The following is a 21,208-nucleotide window of genomic DNA, read 5'->3' as shown; positions in this document are numbered from 1 at the left end:
AAGTATTAATTTTTCAGTTTGTATTTCTCTATTTGTACAAATATTACGTAATATTTTGGTTTGATTTTTGCTTTTTTTTGTTACTAATCATTTGAAATTAGTGACGGCGTTCTTAGCTATAATGGGCTTCTGTGTCCAAAATACTGGATTAATTAGAAAATGGCCAGGGGCCAAATAGCCTCGAAGGTGTCTATTAATAATCTTTTATTTTATATGGAGTAACCTGAATTGAAACGTATTTGGATTTACAATGATGTGTTGTTCTTGTGATTGTGGTTGTCTTGTTGTATCGGAAATTCTCTTGAATTTCCAAATAAATCCTAAACGGCCACAGAACGCTGGTAGCTGTGTTTGGGGAAGGTGGTGGTGAGGCCTTTAACACTGACTGCTTAGTTTTACAAATACTAATTATGATGCAATGCTCTGTGAGCCTCACGGGTGCTGCTAGCAGTAGCTGACTGGCAAATTTTAGCCAGAGACTCGGCTCAGAATTTTTTCAGACAAGGCGCAGTAGGTGGGAGCGCGGTGCAGTCAGTGACTAATCGTAGGCGCTACCGTTGATTGGCCGCACGTCACTGCCCCTTTCACAGTAATCCGACACTTGGTCCTCTTGGGTGGAGGGTCCCTTGGCGTGCCTTTGGGCAGGCGTGTCAGTGTGAGTCCAGAGGGGGGCAGTCGCGATGACGCCAAGTTTAGCTCCGGCCAATGGTAAAGACTTGGGTATGGTGAAGTCTTGGGACAGTGGTAATTGCGGTTTACTGTACGCTGTATTGGTTTCAAGATTGGTTGTTAGCTGACTGCTTTGCTCTCGCCGCCATCAGAGTTTAATAAATATGTTACATTAAATAAACTGCGACTTTTTTGCCAAATCTATATCTTGCGTCCGTGTGGTTATTTTAGTTAAGCATTGGTAAGAAGTATAACACAGAAGGTATTAGGGTTGTGGCAGAGAGTATTAACACTGGCATTTTATTAGACACATGTTCTGTAACCCACACCAACCAATCAGATGATGTCAAGTTTCAAGCTCCATTTAGAAAATTAAAGAAAACATCTAATTGGTTGCTGTTGGGTATCTTTACGTTAGCACACATTGCTCCAGTACCTCGTATCCAATCATTGCAGATAGTTAGAGTAACATTTCATAACTTGTTCATGACATATTACTATATGACATTACTATTTTATACAATTATATTACTACATTGTTGAGTAGTAATCAGGTTTGAGATATTGTTAAATATTGTTTTTACTGTCAATTTTAAAAAATGACTGACTGCTTGCTTTTTGCAATTCTAAAAAAAAAGAAAGATGGCAATGGATCCCATGGTGTGGGGAATGAGAAGTAGTTATGACCATGAGTTCAACAGTGCCAAAAATGGCGACTTATTTTGCTGCCCTATATATGTTTTTTAGGAGTAGATTTTTGAAGCCTTTTAAAAAGGAAAAGTGGAGGTGTTGCCCATAGCAACCAATCTATCATTCTCTACAATGTACTAGATAAATGACAGCTAGAATCTGATTGGTTGCTATGGGCAACACCTCCACTTTTACTTTTCAGAAGGTCTGATAAATCCAACCCTTAGTGCTCTGGAAGGATGACTTAGAAAAACAATAATCTGCAAATTAGTAGAAAGCGATACTCTCAGCCCCAACAGTTACCTGAATAGCTGTCATCTGACTCCAATTACCAGGGGCAATTCCAGTTTTGCCCCTTGGAAATTTTTCTCCTTAGCACCCTGGAAGTGTCCCTGTTTTTCAGAATTGACAATGTGAGCTGCACAGTTCCTCTTTTTCTGTACACTGAATGCATTTTCACTATCTATTCTGACTTTCGGGGCTTTGTAAGTTCATTTGTATGGCTTAGGAGGATTTAAAGTGGATACAATTACATCAATATCAGTGACGATATCTTGATGGAGATTTTAGTACGCCAAAGCCGCCGAGACTGTGATTGCTTAGAAGCAGGTTTCAGGACATCCTAATTCCTGCACCACCAAAGTGGAGGGCCGTAACCAAAAGAGGGCAAAGTTTCACCCAATTTTGATCATTTTTGGTGGGGGCCGGGGGTTATTTTGTCCCTATTTCGTGATTCTAAATGTTGGGAGGTATGGGTGTGTCCTGCTCATCGCTTCTCTGGCGAGTGGGTGTGGATGTGTGCACCAGTGCAGTGGGGAGGAAAGGTGGCCACGCCTCCACCATGATGTGGCCACGCCCCCTTCCTGATTACACAGATTGGAATGACAAGAGGTGCGGCATGAGCGATTTATCAGCAAGAAGCACGAGACCTATATGCCACTCACATGTGATCTTCATAAGACCATCATCATCATCATCATCATCAACATCATCATCAACATTTATTTATATAGCGCCAGCAAATTCCGTAGCGCACCATGAAGTAGATTATTAGATAGATAATGTAAGCAGCAATTTTCTGCTCTGTATATCTACGTCTTGTATCCAAATCCAGCATTTTCATGACTTAACACAATTGTCTTTTTAAGTCAAGCGCCTTTGGGTGAGCCCCTTAGGTGTATTCTGGCAACAATGAAGTTTATTAAACCTTTCTCTGACCTCTAATTCCACTAAAAGCATTCCAGTCAAAGCAACAATGGGTTCGAATAGGCGTAAGTGTCGCCATTTCACAAATAGCTGTAAAACAGTTTAATTAAACAGTCAAAGCGGTGGTTCCTAAACAAGCACGGTTATTGTGCATTCATTGTACAGAATAGACAGTATAGCAAAGGGCCATTACATATAGAGTCATTCATTGTCACTGCCAGCGGGGAGGAATCTCTGAGCATTTAGTTTCTCCCTGAAACCTTATGAAAATAGGAATAATAACCATTGCCAAGTTTCTTTGTACACCGATTTGTTTTGGCAGAGGTAACAAAGGTTTTGGGATTATTTCACTTAACCCCTTCACTTAATATTCATCTGCAGATGCTTATAATAAAAAAAAAATGGAAAACTAAAGTGGATCCCTCAATATGATTTTCCAATTTAACCGTAAACTAAAGTAATTGATTTTTTTTTATGAATCTATCCCAATTGATAACATTTGCAAATACTGTTCTACATTTTTTTCTGACTAATGGTTAAAAAAAACAACAATATTTAAGCTTTACACCATCTCTGCAGCACATAAGGGGAGATTTAATTGGTGGCGATGGTTCGTGCGGACATCAACGCCATGTCCGGATGCGCCAATTGCCGGCTCTATCATCAACTCCGTTTACGCTGCAATCTTTCCATGGTGAACACCAATGCAACCTCCTGGGTGGGAAGCACAAAGAATTCTATAGTAGATACTAATCCCCATCATTAATACTATTCTATTTAGACACAACAGAGATAGACTGAACAGCTTTCTAATAGATTAGAAAGAAATTTGGGGAGCTATTTACCAAAGGGGTAAAACCCTAAATCTGTCAAAAATGGAAATTTTTCACCAGATTTAGGGCTTCTCCTTGTTTAACTCCTTTAGCGCTAAAGACGGGTGGGTCTCATCCTCAACCTGTACTTTGATAGGCAGCAATGGAAAAACTTTCCATATTGACCATTATTCATAAGTAGACACTGTAGTCCCCATGCTGTTGTAATATTACTGTATATAATAATCCCCATATATTAAATGTACAGTTGCTATGATAATCAGGCAGCACAGTGGCTCAGTGGTTAGCACTGGGGTCATGAGTTCAATTCCCGACTATGGCCTTATCTGTGTGGTTTGTATGTTCTCCCTGTGTTTGCGTGGGTTTCTTCCAGGGTGCTCCGGTTTCCTCCCACACTCCAAAAACATACTGGTAGGTTAATTGGTTGCTAATAAATTGACCCTAGTCTCTGTCTGTCTGTGTGTGTGTGTGTGTGTGTGTGTGTGTGTGTGTGTGTGTTAGGGAATTTAGACTGTAAGCTCCAATGGGGCAGGGACTGATGTGAGTGAGTTCTCTGTACAGCGCTGCGGAATTAGTGGCGCTATATAAATAAATGGTAATAATAATAATAAATACAGTTTGGATTGTGACAAACTCATCTTGTGAAGTAGTTTCACTTATTCAATCAAAGTTTGAAAACAATTATGAAACGAACATAAATTCGAGCCAAAAGTCCCTAATGTTCACGGGCAGCCAAACTCTAAAGATTTGAAAATTTCCCATTTTTTTTCAATACCAGCCAATGGCAAGATACTTTTTTTATGCATTTTGAATATTACTTCACATAGGAATGCATAGTAAAATAAAAAATAAAAATCTGTATAGCGTTTTTGTTTTATTGCCTTATACTTTATACTTAATTTCCCATCATCCAGCAAAATGTAGTTTCATGCATTTGCTGCTGTGTGTTTTTGGACATGTTGGTTGCAAATGTTTAAGAAGTGTTTCTCCAGCTTGGAGATACGTGTTCTCTTCCGAAGCCTGATAAGACTAGAGGAACATGTAAAAAATATAGATCATTTTTTAGACATTCTCCTAGCCGATTGGCCATTGAACACCGGTCCGTAAAGCTGGAGTACAATTCTGTGGAACAGATTTAGGGTTCAATTTCGAGCAGCATGACTGCCAATGAGCAAAGATGTGTTTTTAGGTCAGTATTTTCAGTTGTACGCATCTTAAGATATGTTCAACCTTAAATGTAAAGTATAGATGGGACCAACATCATCAACTCCAAAACTTGCACCCAGTTTATGTAGGTTCAAAATATACATCTCATAGCTAACATATTTCAAGATCCGTGTAACTCAGAAAAAGATGTATGCCTAACGTGTCTGGATATTCTTACTGTACTGCGCTTGTATGTTAACGCTCCCCATAGGCAAACCAAGGGGGGGGGGGGGGTTCCTAGTGCCTGGAAACCCCATCCAAGCCTGGGGCACTGTATAATTGAGGTGGCTGGACCCTGCTCCCCCTTCACAAGGCTCTGCTTGAAAAGGGAGAGCTGCACCTAACAGTAGTGCACGCAGCATTACCCATGTATATTATGGGGATAGGAAGAGTTGGAGAGCAGCCAAGCACTGTCTAAAATTATAGCCACACCCCCATGCCTGCTGGGCACGCCCACTGGTGGCGTGGTGTGGAAACCCCCCTCTACAAATCCTGCGTTTGCCACTGCTCCTGATCCGCCTATCAGAGCCAGAGATACATAGATCTCTAAATATGTACGCGAGTTGTGTGCGCGCGCAGTGCGACAATATTACCCATATTTACGTTACATCAATGCACTTACGTGCGACCCATCTTAGGATTCCAGGTAACCAGAAGTTCAGCTTCCCACACTGTGGTTGAGTGAAATAAAACAATGTGACTGACAGGCTTTGCACACTCAGCCAGGTAATTCTCACCCCAATTGCGGTACACACAGAAAAAATAATTACAAATAATTCAGGTGTACTTTCCTTTTTCGTTAGTAAATAGTTAGCTGCCTTCACTGATTCAAAACTCAGTGCTCTTTAAAGATTGATATATGCAATTATTGATTTACACATCTATTCTTCTCTCTACAGATCATGATTTTACAAGGAAACAACATTATGAATATTAGCCCGAGCACCAGCTCACACTCACACCAACCTGTTTGGGGAGCTCCTTATTCCGCATGTGACGGTGAGAACATTTTAGCTACTGGATAATTTACATTACAGATGTTGGATGCAGGGACCTGGGGGGCCATAGGATTTAAAGAACATTAAAGTTAGTGCATCCATGTGAAGCGTGTGAGTGTACATTATATATACATATACAGATAATATGTATATTTCCTACACATAACACATTATACCCATAAGCTTTAGGGTATATTTTATTAAAGTGCATCATGATTTAACACATTCTGATGATAAATATTTCACAAATAATTATATACCATCCTGTCAAATTGTTTTAGAAATGCTTTCTTTTTTTTTTTTTTTTGAAAAGGAAAAATCTAGTTGTTTCCTATAGAAGTGCATTTGATAAGACAATCTTCCTGCAGCAGTTTTACAACAGCATCACATAATTGGTTTGTGCTGTTCAGAGACCCTGATCCTTCCATTGTCAAACTCACAATCTGTGTCTTCCCTGTTGGGTCCATTCCCCTCCTCACATCATGTCACTGCCCCTGTCACATGCAGCCCTGTCCTCACTAACACATCACTCATCTCCTGATATACTCTGTGCTGCTGGGGGGACCCTGCTCCTTCCACTATATAACTCTCAGTCTGTGGCTTCCTGCTGCCTCCATTCCCTTCCTCATATCATGTCACTGCCCCTGTCACATGCAGCCCTGTCCTCACTAACACATCATAACCTCCTGATATACTCTGTGCTGCTGGGAGACCCTGCTCCTTCCACTATATAACTCTCAGTCTGTGGCTTCCTGCTGCCTCCATTCCCCTCCTCACATCATGTCACTGCCCCTGTCACATGCAGTCCTGCCCTCACTATACATAGGGCATTTTGGTCAGTTACCTGGGTCCTAAGGCTTGTCATTGAAACCCAGTTTTTTCACATTCACTTTTTGCACTGCGAGTATGTCATGTCAAAAGTGTGGGGTTGCTGTATATTTCAATGAAAATTATATTACAAAAGTGTTCAGTAGTTCTAATTTTAAGCAGGTAAGCAGGTACATAAAATGTAAATTGGGAGACTTGACAACACCCAGGGTCCATGTAGAACAGGTTATCGCCTCCTACAAGTTCAGCACCACCATGTCCTGGAATACTCTGTGCTGATGCGAACATTCTGGCGAACTGATTGGCTATAGGGTATCTTAGCCCCACCCACCTCAGAACTGGGGACATCCAGAGGAGTCAGAGATAATTGATGAGAAAATAGAAAACCGAATTACAATAATTCTAATGACAGGGAGATAGTGTAATATCCAGGAAACAGCCGGACAATTCTTGGGGCTAGCTTGACAGTGAAAGGAGCCAGGACAGATAGGCTCCCATTGCAGGTTATAGAAAGTCTCTCCAGAAGATCTTCAGAAGTAATTTAGGAATAGTCGCATATTCTCCCGGATGCAAGATAGGAAAAGTGTAAATTTTGAGGCTGACATAACTGGGTCCTGGGGTTTGCAAGCCCAGATATATATTACATATTTATTAAAAGAACATTATTTCTGATTAGAAATTGAATTTATAATAAAATTGCAAACAATGTCTTAATTATGCATTATTGTCTTTGTGTCACAAAGACAATAACAATGCATAATTAAGACATTGTTTGCAATTTTATTATAATTGGAAATTAAGAAAGTAACTTGTACAGAGGACCAGGAAGAAAGGTGTCTCCTGGCACTAAGCAATTCATATATACTCCTTTCACAAACAAAGCGAAACGGTTCCAAGTAAACGGTGCCAATTGCTTCTATGAAATCTCCAACTTGTGCCATTTACTTCTGGAGTTAACGACGTGTAACGTGTTGGGTGCTTTGCAGGTTTCTTCACGGGTCCGTGGAACGATGTCCCTCCTCAGTACTGGAGCAAGTTCCAGGTATGGGAATGGCTGCAGCAGTTCGTGGACACCAACCAATTGGATGCAAACTGTATCCCCTTCCAGGAGTTCGACATCTCTGGCGATCGCCTGTGCAGTATGACCCTGCAGGACTTTACGCATGCCGCGGGCGCTGCCGGACACATCCTGTACAGCAGCGTACAGAACCTCAAGTGGCACGGTGAGACATGGAGTCAGGATGTAACAATGTAGTCACTAGACCAGTGTTGGCTTACCTGTGACACTCCAGGTGTTTGTGAAACTACAAGTCCCAGCATGCTTTGCCAATATATAGCACCTTATTGCTGGAACGGTATGCTGGGACTTGTAGTTTCACAACACCTGGGGTGTCACGGCTTAGCCAACACTGCACTAGACCATAAGGGTCGTTTACTAATCTACTGACCACGAAATATGAATTATACAGAAATGTCCCTGCTGGATTCATACATAAGTGCAATGTCCACTTTCTGAGTTTGCCAATCCTTCAGGGCAAAACGTACTGCCTATTAATAAACTAGGACCCTTAATAATTAGTTTTGCATATTTGTCTTTAAATTGTGATTGGAGCTTCAATAATTCCCCTCTGCAGACCATATTGGTAATATAGGCAGGGGCAAACGCAGGATTTGTAGAGGGGGGTTTCCACACCACGCCACCAGTGGGCGTGCCCAGCAGGCATGGGGGCGTGGCTATAATTTTAGCCAGTACTTGGTTGCTCTCCAACTCTTCCTATCCCCATAATATACATGGGCAATGCTGCGTGCACTACTGTTAGGTGCAGGCAGCTCTCCCTTTTCAAGCAGAGCTGTGTGAAGCAGGGGCAGGGTCCAACCACCTCAAGTATACAGTGCCCCAGGCTTGGAGGGGGGTTTCCAGGCACTATGAACCCCTCCCCCTCCTCGGTAGGCACTGGTGGGCATGTGCCTAGTGCAGCACCTTACTGGAGCTCTCCTAAGTATCCACTAGTGCTTTTGTATACCTTGCTATTTTTGTTCAGCAGCCCTGAGATCCAGAGATAAGGGGGTGAGGTGGCACTAATGGATGTCATGCCACCTGCTGTGCCACCAGATCTATATTTTTTTTTTTTGCCAGGTCCATGACTCAGTTCAGCTACATAAAACACCCTCTTCTCAAAAAAAAATGCAACTCGCTATACACACTATTTCTATAGCAGATGAGAGAGCTATGAGGTGTGTTATCAGTCACGCCTGCCAGAGATCTCTCTGTGAAATGCGTCTCTACAGATGGAGCTGAAGAGGATGAGGAAATGTGTTTCTGTACATGGGCTGCTGGCATGTGGGAGAAGTCACTGGGGAGCTGACAGTGTCAGTCAGACTTATAATATCCTTTGGCTTTACTGTGTCTGCCAGGCTGACAGACATTAGGAAGCCAGTCAGACATTAGGAAATTTCAGACATAAGGAAGTTTCAGACATAAGGAAATGAGGAAATGACATACATTTGGGAACCTGACAGACACTGGTAAGCTGACTGACATTGGGAAGCTGACAGATATTGGGAAGCTAACAGACATTAGGAAGTATCATACAAACATAAGAAAGTTGACAGACATATCGGGAATCTGACACACATTGGGAAGCTGACAGACACTGGGAAGCTGACAGACATATCGGGAATCTGACACACATTGGGAAGCTGAAAGACATTGGGAAGCTGACAGACATATCGGGAATCTGACACACATTGGGAAGCTGACAGACATTAAGAAGCTGACAGACATTAAGAAGCTGACAAACATTGGGAAACTGACAGACATTAGGAAACTGACAGACATTGGGAAACTGACAGACATTAAGAACCTAACAGACATTAAGAAGCTGACAGACACTGGGAAGCTGACAGACATTGGGAAGCTGACAGACATTGGGAAGCTGACAGACAGTAGGAAGGTGACAGACATTGGGAAGCGATAGACTTTTGGAAGCAGACAAGAGACATGGGGATGCAGATATAGTAAAGTAACAACAATCATGTAACGTGTGAACAGCCAGGGGCGGGCTGGGCCGGGGGGCAGGGGGGCATCGGCCCACCGGGCCGCTCAGAATCACGGCTGTTAGGGCCGCCCGCTCCGCGGAAGTAATATCAATGTGATGCGGCCGCCTGTGCGGCGTGTGCACCCCGGGCTGACGTCCGTCAGCCCGCGCCTGTGAACAGCCGTGGGAAAATAGAGGGTACGGGCATTGGGAGACAGTAAGATACCTGGGGAAGCAAACAGGTTACTTATCTGAACGAACATAGAGGGGCCTAACACTGGGCATATGGGAGAAGAAAATGGGCATGGGGCAGTAAACAAGATACATGGGGGAGTAAACACTATAAACGCTCTGCATCCAGCCACTAACTGAGAACACCCCACTAATATGCAGTCTCCAACCCTTTGAAGTTAGAAATCTTGTTTCTGTATGTGGGACCAGGTGCATCATTGTGCGTAGCCTTCATCCAGCAAGGCAACCTCAGTGCATCTGATCCTCACATCATACGGAGTAACGTTTACACCCACAGAGTCTGCGCACTAAGCTGTGTCATCCATTTAAACAGCATCAATCATGAAAAAATAGGCATTTGTCGCCACAAACATGGATTTGCTGTTGGCGTTTGTAAGTTCCCATTAATGTTATATTCAAGATTATATCAAGTTTATTTTTTACTTTTTCACTTTTCATTACACCAAAGGTATCAAGGGGGTTGGCAAACTAATTATTGCCATATTTATATTACACAGAGTGAGAGTCAACAACTCCTTTAAATGTCTGCATTTTCCACATTTCCTTATTCTGCTTCATATTTTGGTACTGTGCCTAGACTGTGCTTTGCAAAACTTCCTCCTTGGCATCTAACTTCCATAACAAACACTCATCTATGCAAACAAGGAAAGTTGCAGTCAGCACATGTGAGCCGTCCACTTGAACGTTCATTCAGTTTAACAAATACTTACCTCACCTACCCTACCTATATGGCTTATTTAGGATCCTGGGTCAAAGATCAATGCTGTGATGTAACTGAAATCTATAGCACTGCAGCCAATTAGGTCACAGCTTACATTGGTCTCATTACACTAGGCTGTTGAAAGCTGATATCTGATTGGTAGATACTGCTTATAGCACTCATTTTATTCAGAGTATTAAATAAGTGGCATAGTCTCCTGAGGTCATGGGAACCAACCAACCGGAGGCAGCAAATGTGGAGAATTTTAGTTAAAATGTGACCATTTTCTTGATAAAAAGCCTTATTTTAGTGTTATTTACTTTGCTGCCCCTGTCTAGACCAGGGGTAGGCAACCTGCGTCTCTCCAGGTGTTTGTGGAACTACAAGTCCCAGCATGCTTTGCCAGTAGATAACCAGCAGATAGGTGGCAAGGCATGCTGGGATTTGTAGTTTCACAACACCTGGAGAGCCGCAGGTTGCCTACCCCTGGTCTAGACATATCCCTGTTGACACGACAGCTGATGAAGCCGCAGATCCCAGTCATTTTGGAGGCAGCCATTTGTGGACTAAATCAATATTCAGCCTCATGTCTATGCCATTAGTTCTTTGTGAATTGATAAATGCCACTGCAAAGAATACCGGTTCAAAAGGACTGCCTTCACAGAATGAAGGCCACATATACATTTCCATGGCATCGGTTATTCATTGTAAATGTTTGGTGATGACGAGGCTGCACTTTAGCACAGTAGTTAGCATTGCTGCCTCACAGCGCTGGGGTCATCAGTTAAGTTCCAACCATGGACCTATCTGTGTGGAGTTTGTATGTTCTCCCCGTGTTTGGCTGGGTTTCCTCTGGGTGCTCTGGTTTCCTCCCACACTTCAAAAACATACTAGTAGGTTAATTGGCTGCCTTCAAATTGAGCCTAGTCTGTGTGAGTGTGTGTGTTAGGGAATTTAGACTGTAAGCTCCAATGGGGCAGGGACTGATGTGAGTTTTCTGTACAGCGCTGCGGAATTAGTGGCAAATGATGATGATGATGATGACAGTAACTGATGCAAATTATTCCATATTCTCTGTACAGCACATCATAATAAGATTGGCACTATATAAATGAGGTGCTACAGACTTCGCCATTCTCAATATATTTTCCTTCTTGCAGGACATTATGGAAGTCAGGTCTTTCAATCCCTCAACGTTGTTATCAAGACAGAGCAAACAGGTATTATTTTTGTATATTTTTTGCAAAATCTTAATCAGTATAGTCAATTCAGAAACTAGATTAATGGTGTTGGGATGAAAAAAATAATGTAAAATTTGTCAGGCAACTCGGCATCATTTATTTACAAGGTCCCACAAAACTACGGCGGACGGAGAGGACAATGCTGGGACTATAGGAGAGAGTGGGACTCGGAATGGAGATTGGGAACGTAGTTTCTTGTAGGACAGAGGTGGGTTTTAGTCGAGTGAGCGCTTGAAAGACTGAAGTTTGGAGTAGTCTGGTCAAGTGTGGTTAGGAGTTCTATAATTGGGAGCAGCACGGGAGAAGTCTTGGAGGTGGGAGTGAGAGGTGGTTATCAGAGGTGAATTTTAGGTTGGAGGCAGATCTAAAACGGCACGAGGGAGAGTATCTCATGAAGGGGAAGCTGTCGGTGAGGAATTTGAGGTGGATTCTGGATTTGAAGCCAGTGTAGGGATTGAGAGATTGGTACAGCAGATGTGGAGACACATCTAGACAGGACTTTTTTAAATCTGACCACATAAAACTTGACTTGTTGTATACACAGTGGATGCAGCCATTTCGTGGACTACACCAATTTTTGATTGAAAAAGTAACTTTATTTATATAAAGGTACAAAAAAACACACGATTCATTACATTCAAGTGTACGCAGTACACCGTGAAACATAATCATTCAATCATCGTAGTACAATACAAGGAAAAAAGTACAAGTTCTAACATCATACACTATACATCGAGTACTGCACTAACCATACAAAACTGAAACCACATAACAGATTAAAAAAAAACAGATTAAAAAAAACCAATGGATGTGAGGGGACGGTAGGTGAGAGGGGTGGGGTGGGGAGATCACAGGCCCGAAGTTTTATTGAGGACAGACACAAATATAGGGAAGGGTGCATAAATAAGGCATGCCATTCAATAACACTTCAAACAGAGATGGGGAATGGGTTGGAGGAGGTGAGGGAGGGGAGGCACAAACCGAAGGTTTTAATGAAAAAAAGACACACATACAGAGGAAAAGGAGAAGATGGATACAACAATCAATCATCCTTCTCTTCATCATGATTGTCAAGGGTGTTGTAGTCTCTTAATAGACTGTGGATCAGCCTGCGACAGTCCTGGATGGTCATCTTCTCCCGCTTTAAAATGAGGTGATTCCTGGAAAGCCAATCCAGGCCTACTGTATTGCCCCAATGGTGTGGGTCCCAGGAAATAATCCATAAAATACCGAATGGTATGAAAGGCAAGTCCTGGACACACTGTCCTTAAGTTCGTGTTCCAAGGACTTCGGGACTAATTTTTATGAGACCTGATTTATCTTATTGAGACATTGATAACGGACAAGCTGGTTGATCATGAATTCTCTCATGTGTCAGGAGAAAAATGTTTCTCTGTCACACCCGAGTGTCACACTATGTGGGTGAATCAGCTCTGGCATTTAATCATCTGTTTTATAAATTGATGTCATGTTGTGTACCCTACATGACAATCCAAAAAGCCATCTATGTGACCCTAGTGTAGTGTTGTATAACGAAATTAGCTTATTCTTTGTAGAGCGAAGCTGGAGTGTAAGCTGTGCGAGCAAGTTCATGGTTTTTAGGTGTATGATTCTCTAATCATTGCTTGTTACCCGATCTGTCCTAGAACCCAGCTCTGTCACTCCCTGGAAAGAAGACGCATTTCTATATGAAAACAGCTATGACGGTAAGCGGAGAGTACAACGTTTGTACGTTTATATGACCTTAAAGTGCCATTGTGTGGGCTGAAGCAACATTAAAATGCAGACATCACCAAGGCAGGAAGCCTTCCTATGTTGGTTCAGTCTATACAATGGCTGCCTCCACTGTGTGTGTACGTTAATGCGTCACAACTAGAGTCTGACTCAGATCCACTTTGTGTTCTAGAATTGTACGATAGTAAACCGTTCTGTCGGAATCCGCTCTCAGTGACAACGTCTAATCATTACACTACAGGTAAGTGTTCACAACAGAGACCTTAGGTATGGGCCACTGTGGTTGAATATTCTTCTGACCGTAGTCTTTAGTCACTAAGTTATACTGATCGTATTTAAGAGCTTAACTACTGATTAGACATGAACTACAGCTAACAAAGCCATAAGCGGACTTCTCTGGCTCTCATCCAATCACAGGCTGTCCTTTTCAGTCCAGTTGCTTTGCAGTGTTTCTGGCCAATCACACTGAAGTACATCTCCCGCTGTAATGCCAATGGCTGGTGCAACCCTTTTAACTGTGCAGGCTCTGCAATAACTAAATAAAAACAACAATCTATTGACAATTTAGAGAAGGGTGAGAATAATCATGTCAAAGGAACACAACACAATTATTTCCCCAATTAAAAATTATTTTATTTGAATGCAGATGGCTTTTTTATTATGTTAAAATGTGCAATATTACCTGAAAAAAGGGCTTATCTTCCATAGGCAATGACCACAGGCTATTGCTTATAGATAACATGGATTTATCAAACATTCTAAAAAGGAAAAGTGGAGACGTTGCCCATAGCAACCAGATTATATTTATCTACTACATTCTACAAAATGATAGCTAGAATCTGTGTATATATCTAATCCCTAACAATGAAATTACTATGGACCAATTATATCTGCACACAACAGTTTAAATATTGTTATTACTACGCTTTATTTATATAGTGTCCATATATTATACTGAACAATACGGTAGCCACAAGTTCATTTTGGGAGACTGCTAAAATAAACCCTACCCCAAAACCCCAATTTTTAAGAGAACATAGCTGTTGCAGTACTCTTAATGGCCAGTAGGCGCGGCGTCTCCTACCCACTCTTGGGTTATTCATTAGAATGGGTTTCATATGCTTTATGTATTTCAAACTTTTTTTCTACATCATATAGAAAACAAAGTTAAATTTCCCCTTATGATAATCCTTTAATTGCCCCTGTGAAGGCTGTGGGAACATTAGGGGGTTAAGACGCTGCATTGTCGCACAACTGAACTGGTCCTTTGTTTGTTTTCCATATGAAATTTTCCACAGTCACTATGACACCACTCCTGGCACAGTCCACCCTATAGGACAACAATACTGTTTTGTCTTTTTTTTTTAGCCATTGCAGAATCGGAGGTGAATAAATCCCAGGCCCATCCCCAGAAAACCAGCACAAAGAGACACAGTGAGTGATTGTTAATTTGCCAATAACTTATACAGGAGAGTTTATCGGCATTGCGGGGGCAGGAGAACCACTTACAACCTTAGCGTGGTTCAATGTATCCCGGCTGCGGGAGAGCCATCTACAAGCCCCAGGATCAATGTTCTAGTACAGTGGATCCCAATCTTTCTCAGTTCAAGGCACCCTTAAGGTCTCCGTAATTTTTTCAAGGCACCCCTAAGCCAAAGTATTAAACAAGTAGTCCCACACCTTGCTTACCACCGACCCTGGCAGCGGAACCCCTGTGAGCCGCGTCACACAGTTTGGGAACCACTGCTCTAGTAGAAAAGACTGGCTCCTGATTGGGGGGAGGCGTGGCACTTCTTGTCCAATCAGGAACTAGCGGTTATTTCAACAAGTGCATAAGATTTCAGATAGTTTTCCCATAGTGGTCCCATACAAAGTGAGTATGATTGACAGATGAAGGTGCAAATGGGAAGTGTATCAAAGGAGGGACAGGCAGTAGACTAATCTGGAAAAACAGGGGGTGCTTCACAAATTTTGAAAATAAAACCTTAAAAGTAGATTTGAGGGAAAGCAATGTAATCCCAGTTTACTGGCTCTTGTGCTAACGGATTAATCATTGGTGGAACTGACCGTAAGTCTGTCTGTGTAGACCCACGCGGGACTCATCTATGGGAGTTTATCAGAGATATCCTGCTGATGCCCGAAAAAAACCCTGGTCTGATACGGTGGGAAGACCGGTCTGAGGGAGTCTTCCGGTTCCTCAAATCCGAGGCAGTAGCACAGCTTTGGGGGAAGAAGAAAAACAACAGCAGCATGACCTACGAGAAGCTGAGCCGCGCTATGAGGTAACAGGAGAATTAGCGTTATATGCTTAATTCATGGATTCCCAAAGCATTTACTTGTTGTTGCAGGAAGCCTTAGCAAGGGCAGAATGTCTGGACACCACAGACAGGCATCTTAGATCTGATAACATGTCACGTTGATGGGCTTTTAGATGCACAAATAGATATCAAGTTTGCCAAGGTGAATAACGAAAGATTAGGATCTAGTGAACCCAAATCTTTATATTTGGACACTTAAAAGTCAGATGAATGTCGGAGTTTGCTCTAATCAGATGTTTTACGGTTTTGTTTTTTTGTTTTTTTAATTTAGCCTTTGTCCCAAATAACATGAACAGCGTTCAAAAACAAAAAACAGTTTGTTTGCGTTATCCAATGTTCCGCCTGAGAGATATCAGATTGTAGTATGTTTTTAGAGTCTGAGAAGTTTGAGCTGTATGAAGAGAGTCTCACCTGCGTACATATGCATAGATCATCATTTATAGACTGTGGGTTAATCATTTAAAAACAAAGAAACTGGGATCATCCTGATAAATAAAAACTACGTAACAAAAGGTGAAGTTAACAACAGTATTTGGCCTCCACAATTCTTCCTCTGTTAATATACAGAACATTTGTTTTTATTCTAAATTTAATACTGAATACCTTACCCCGACCAGTGTGATATATTTTGGATACCAGGTCAGTGGCCAAGCTTACCCCCCGATGCAGGGGTGCAGTAGCTCCGGGGCCCAGAGATGATCGGGTGTTGATTGCCACCTTACTCCAGCAATGGCGGCAGTTCCAACACTGCCTGCTCTGACTATCAGGGCTAAACCGGACTTCACTGCTCATGAACAGGCTTCCGCAGATACTCAGAAAAGCAGAGCAAGGGCTGCAGGATTACAAACTGTAGCAATGGACCCCCCTCCAAATTTTGCTATGGGGTCCAACGATGTAGTGTTCTGCCCTTGCCCATGGAGCTACTGCTTCATCAGAATAAGGTCTACACTGCTCTTATAGCATAAGGTCTATGCTGCTCTTATGACATAAGGTCTATACTGCCCTTATGGTATAAGGTCTACACTGCTCTTATGGCATAAGGTCTACACTGCTCTTACAGCATAAGGTCTATACTTCTCTTATAGCATAAGGTCTATGCTGCTCTTATAGCATAAGGTCTATACTGCCCTTATGGTATAAGGTCTATACTGCTCTTATGGCATAAGGTCTACACTGCTCTTATAGCATAAGGTCTATACTGCCCTTATGGTATAAGGTCTATGCTGCTCTTATGGCATAAGGTCTACACTGCTCTTATAGCATAAGGTCTATACTGCTCTTTGAAATACAAAGCCTGCTACCTCCAGGCCAACTCTTCTGCTAACAATAACCGTCACCATTGCCAAAACTGGTGAAAACACTGCACTCACTTTTGAGACGCAGCCCAGCAAGTTAACTTTGTAGTGTTTGGAGGCATTAACTCCCCTGCAGATAAAATCAAACACCACAACAAATTCTAAATAACTGCGGGAGCCTAACTTACCAATAGCCACAAGGATGAACAAATATAACAGATCACATCCAAATGTTTACACATAAAATAAACTTCTATTTCTTTGGAAGTTCCTTTCTCTTTGATGCGTCCGTGATATTATTAGGTTGTTGTCCCATAGCAGGAATGAGCACTGACCTTGATAATTGGCTGTATCAGAATAGCTACACCTAATAATGTCACATCATTGACATGCATGTATACCACTATTGGTCATGTGATGACTAATGCAGATGCAGTAGCCTCTATTGCAGCATCGGCTCACTATCACCACCAGTAGATTATTCACATCTGTTTTCCTTTGAAGTCAATGAGCTGTGATATTCTCAGATGCGTCCACTAATCTGTAAATTCACTTGAATTACAGACGCCATAAAGGAACAACTAATTACATATTTGATATACATAAATGGGATATAAAATACTTCATACCAGTTGTGTTTTGTTTTGTTTTTTAACTCTTTATTTTCAAACCGTATCAAAGATGCATTACAACTTGAAATCCCAGTAAAAATAAAATATAACTAACATCGTACATGGTGCTGAAACATAGACAACAGATAAACATTGTAGAGGGTGTAAGGTGGTCAGATAGTGCTCCATGGTGATGGCTTCTATATAGAAGGGTGTAAGGAGGTCAGGTAGTGCTCCATGGTGATGGCTGCTCAATTTATACTAGAAACTGGTAGCAACACAGCATGACAGTTGTGTTTGATCATCATTACTTTGCCTACATTATTATTTTTTGTTATCTTCTTGCCAGATACTACTACAAGAGAGAGATCTTGGAGCGTGTAGACGGGAGGCGATTGGTGTACAAGTTTGGGAAGAATGCTCGTGGATGGAAGGAAAACGACAGTTGAAGCCTATGCCGGCCAACTGGAAGTAATGACTAATTTATTTATAAGAAAATAAAAGAAGACTTCAGTGGAAGGATACAAGACTTGGTGTCAATGAAGCAATTTCTCTTCTATTTTTGGGGGGGAAAAAATTATGTACACAGTTTTCTGTGACTTGCAGCATTTTTATTACAAGATTTCCATGACGTGCGCTGGCAGCTGCTGGGAGACTCATATTATGGTGTTAAGAGACAGTGTAAGAAAATATAATTGAGTGTAATAAGGTGAGATCAGGAATAGCACTTAATCCTCATATAAACAGTGCCTGGTGCCTCTGTGTACCTCTATAAACACTAATAAAAATAAATCTCCTAATACTAGATGCCAGATATTACTTTATAATCCTCGGCAGCTGTTTCCTAAGACATCAATGTATTAAAACAATGGTATAATGTTAGGCAAGAGTAAGTTTGTTGTTCTTAATGATGCTGTTAGCAATGGCTGTTCAGATTTGGGATAAATGTTTTAGCTGGCGATTCTAGTAAACCGACGATATTCGGCAACTTTGCCGGCATAACTTATTCTGCAAAACTTGTCTTTAAATACATCCATTTTAAATTATCCCTGAAAATTCGCAGAATATTGGCGATTTGCTAGAATCGCCAGTCAATACACTTACCCACTTGTGTTTATGTAATACAGAATGCTATATGCATTTACTCCCCTTCATCTGCACTTATTAAACTCTCTAGATGGTAGCAAACATATATATATATATATATATATATATATATATATATATATATATATATATATATATATATATATATATATATATATATATATATATATAGTAGTCGAAGTGAGGATGTATACGGGGTATGTCATTCCTCCGCTTCTCCTGCTGCCTTCATTGTAAAACTATTAAATTCCATTCACTTACATTCCCATTACTTTTTCCATATATATATATATATATATATATATATATATATATATATATATATATATAAATATCATTGTTTACTATAGTGTACCTGTCACCTACTCAAAGCCACATTTTAGGCTGGTCCAGTATTTATGAAACAACTGCACCAGTTTATTACAAACTAGTGACATCACCAAGTTACCACTTATTCCTAGTGATTGGCTACCTCCGGTGATAGGACAACTCTTCATGATGTTAACAAGCAACTTTTCAATCAAGATAATAATAAAACACAAACACATTTAATACTTAATGGCTAGAAAGCATGGTGGGCAAGCTGAGACATTAATCTATCTGCTATTTCCAAACATACTAATGATAGACTATATATAGATGCAGTGGTAAGTAGTTCAAAATGACAATAGGAAAACATTTCAACACCGAAATGTTGGCATCATTCAAGAGCAACAGACATCATCCCCACATAAGCTATTCACAGTGATAATATCTTTTGTAAATATTTTTTTTTTCTAATCATTAACAAAAAATGAAACAAATTATTTGGTGGTAGACAGGACACATAAAAAGGGTAAATACTTTCATGTTGGTATAGCTGTAACAGTGGTACCACAATGGGCCCATTACCCGCCCTTGTTTCTGGGTTTTGCACAAATAAAGTCTAAAGAAATCTGCACAAAAAAAGTTCAAACCTGGTGTCCCTGAAATGGTTGTTTATGAAAAGCTTTAAGAATAGTTTTCAGAGTTACACCAACATTTTTTTGTAAGAAAATAAAATACACAACAATCAGCCAGATGTTTGTTGCAGACTGATACAAATGGGATTAGTAAACATTCCGTTGGCTGCTGTGATGTTTGGACAAATGTGAATCTATTTCTCCTTGTATGTCAATATGACACATTTTCTATAAACCGCTTAGTAAAAGTGTGTTCCTCTAAGCAGGGCAAAATGTACTAACAAAAAAAAAAGGTGCAATGTATTGTATAGTAGAGAGAGGGTTTTTTATTATTAATTTTGTTATCAGTAGAAATCGCTTTTAATTTGAGTAGGGGGAATGTAGAATATATCTTTTTCCATAAATTACGGAGATAATATTCTGTGATTGCCACAGTCAATGTATCCTTTGTCTATTATAATTCCTACACAGCAGCTATAATGTCTGTTCTACTTCAATCTACTTTATTCTGCAACATGGCTTCAGCTGGGTCCTCGTGTGCACGTCAAGACGCAAACATGTGACAATGTCCACCTATGTAGAGGTGGAAGCCCTAAGCCAGTAAGGGTCATTTACAATCCATTTAATATATAGCAGCATGCTGACATTCTCAGCAAATGCACGCACCGATTCTGCTTTATGGAACGGGCTGATGTTAAGTGAGATTATCTAGTTTGGTTTAAAATCCAATCCATGTTATTCAGCAAAATACTTATTTATTATTGATCGTTTTAGTTGCTCGACCTGTTTAGGGTTACCATATTGCAGAAGACAAAAAAGCAGCCTTGTTTATGTCTTAAAGTAATCATGAAAGTCTTTATTGCGTGTGTCTTTGTGGTGTATATTACATAGAATATCTGAATGTTTAGATTACATTGGTAAAATGCCCCTATAAATATTCTTACCGATGCCTGATTTATACCACCTCCAAAGGAGCTCCCTGATAAAAGACTACCGACCCCCTCACTGCACCCTCCCCATCGCCTCAATGTTATTTAAGTAATCCTGGTCTGCAAAACGAAATTATTTTTTGCACATGGGTGCAACATGAGGTGAATGAGCGCGTCTAGTCAATATTCGGCCCAGCTCCTCGTGTCAGAAGACAAAAACATTTGCTGGCCGGGTCGCTCCCATAGTGGGCTGCCTTGCCGAGCAAATCCCTGCACTCCCCATAAAAAGGGCATGACATCAATGAAAGATAATTTGTGCTGCAAGCCCCAATTTTTGCACTTGCTTAAATGTCATCCTCTGTGTTACTTTACTGGACTATAAAGCAGTTGCTTATCTCCTTCCCTGAGAACAGGTCATCCTTTTAAGCCTTTGGGTAATTTAACCAAATTCCAAAATACTGGATCTGCAAAAAGTGTGGCAATATACATTCGACTTGGCCTTTAATTGTATACTATGTTCTCACACAGGGAACTCCTTGAAAAATAACCTGTTTGGGTGCTTATAAAGATCATTGTAAAACTTTAAGCATTACAAACTGCAAATGAGATCAT

General features: G+C 40.9%; 1 protein-coding gene across 1 annotated transcript in view; it reads left to right on the top strand.

Annotated features, from left to right (window-relative positions):
* Positions 1-18,426, top strand: part of EHF (ETS homologous factor) — a 43,311-nt gene extending 24,885 nt beyond the window's left edge. The window contains exons 2-9 of the mRNA XM_075188348.1: positions 5,504-5,603; positions 7,417-7,653; positions 11,581-11,640; positions 13,308-13,367; positions 13,568-13,636; positions 14,764-14,829; positions 15,482-15,677; positions 17,969-18,426. Of these exons, the coding sequence (XP_075044449.1) occupies positions 5,507-5,603; positions 7,417-7,653; positions 11,581-11,640; positions 13,308-13,367; positions 13,568-13,636; positions 14,764-14,829; positions 15,482-15,677; positions 17,969-18,068 (885 nt within the window). The 5' untranslated portion in view covers positions 5,504-5,506 and the 3' untranslated portion in view covers positions 18,069-18,426. The remainder of the gene's footprint in view (positions 1-5,503; positions 5,604-7,416; positions 7,654-11,580; positions 11,641-13,307; positions 13,368-13,567; positions 13,637-14,763; positions 14,830-15,481; positions 15,678-17,968) is intronic.
* The last annotated feature ends 2,782 nt before the right edge of the window (positions 18,427-21,208 follow it).

Source organism: Mixophyes fleayi, chromosome 10 (genome assembly GCF_038048845.1).
Source record: "Mixophyes fleayi isolate aMixFle1 chromosome 10, aMixFle1.hap1, whole genome shotgun sequence".
NCBI lineage: Eukaryota > Metazoa > Chordata > Amphibia > Anura > Limnodynastidae > Mixophyes > Mixophyes fleayi.
The sequence above is the reverse complement of the archived record's forward strand: the minus strand, read 5'-3'. Positions and strand labels throughout refer to the sequence as shown.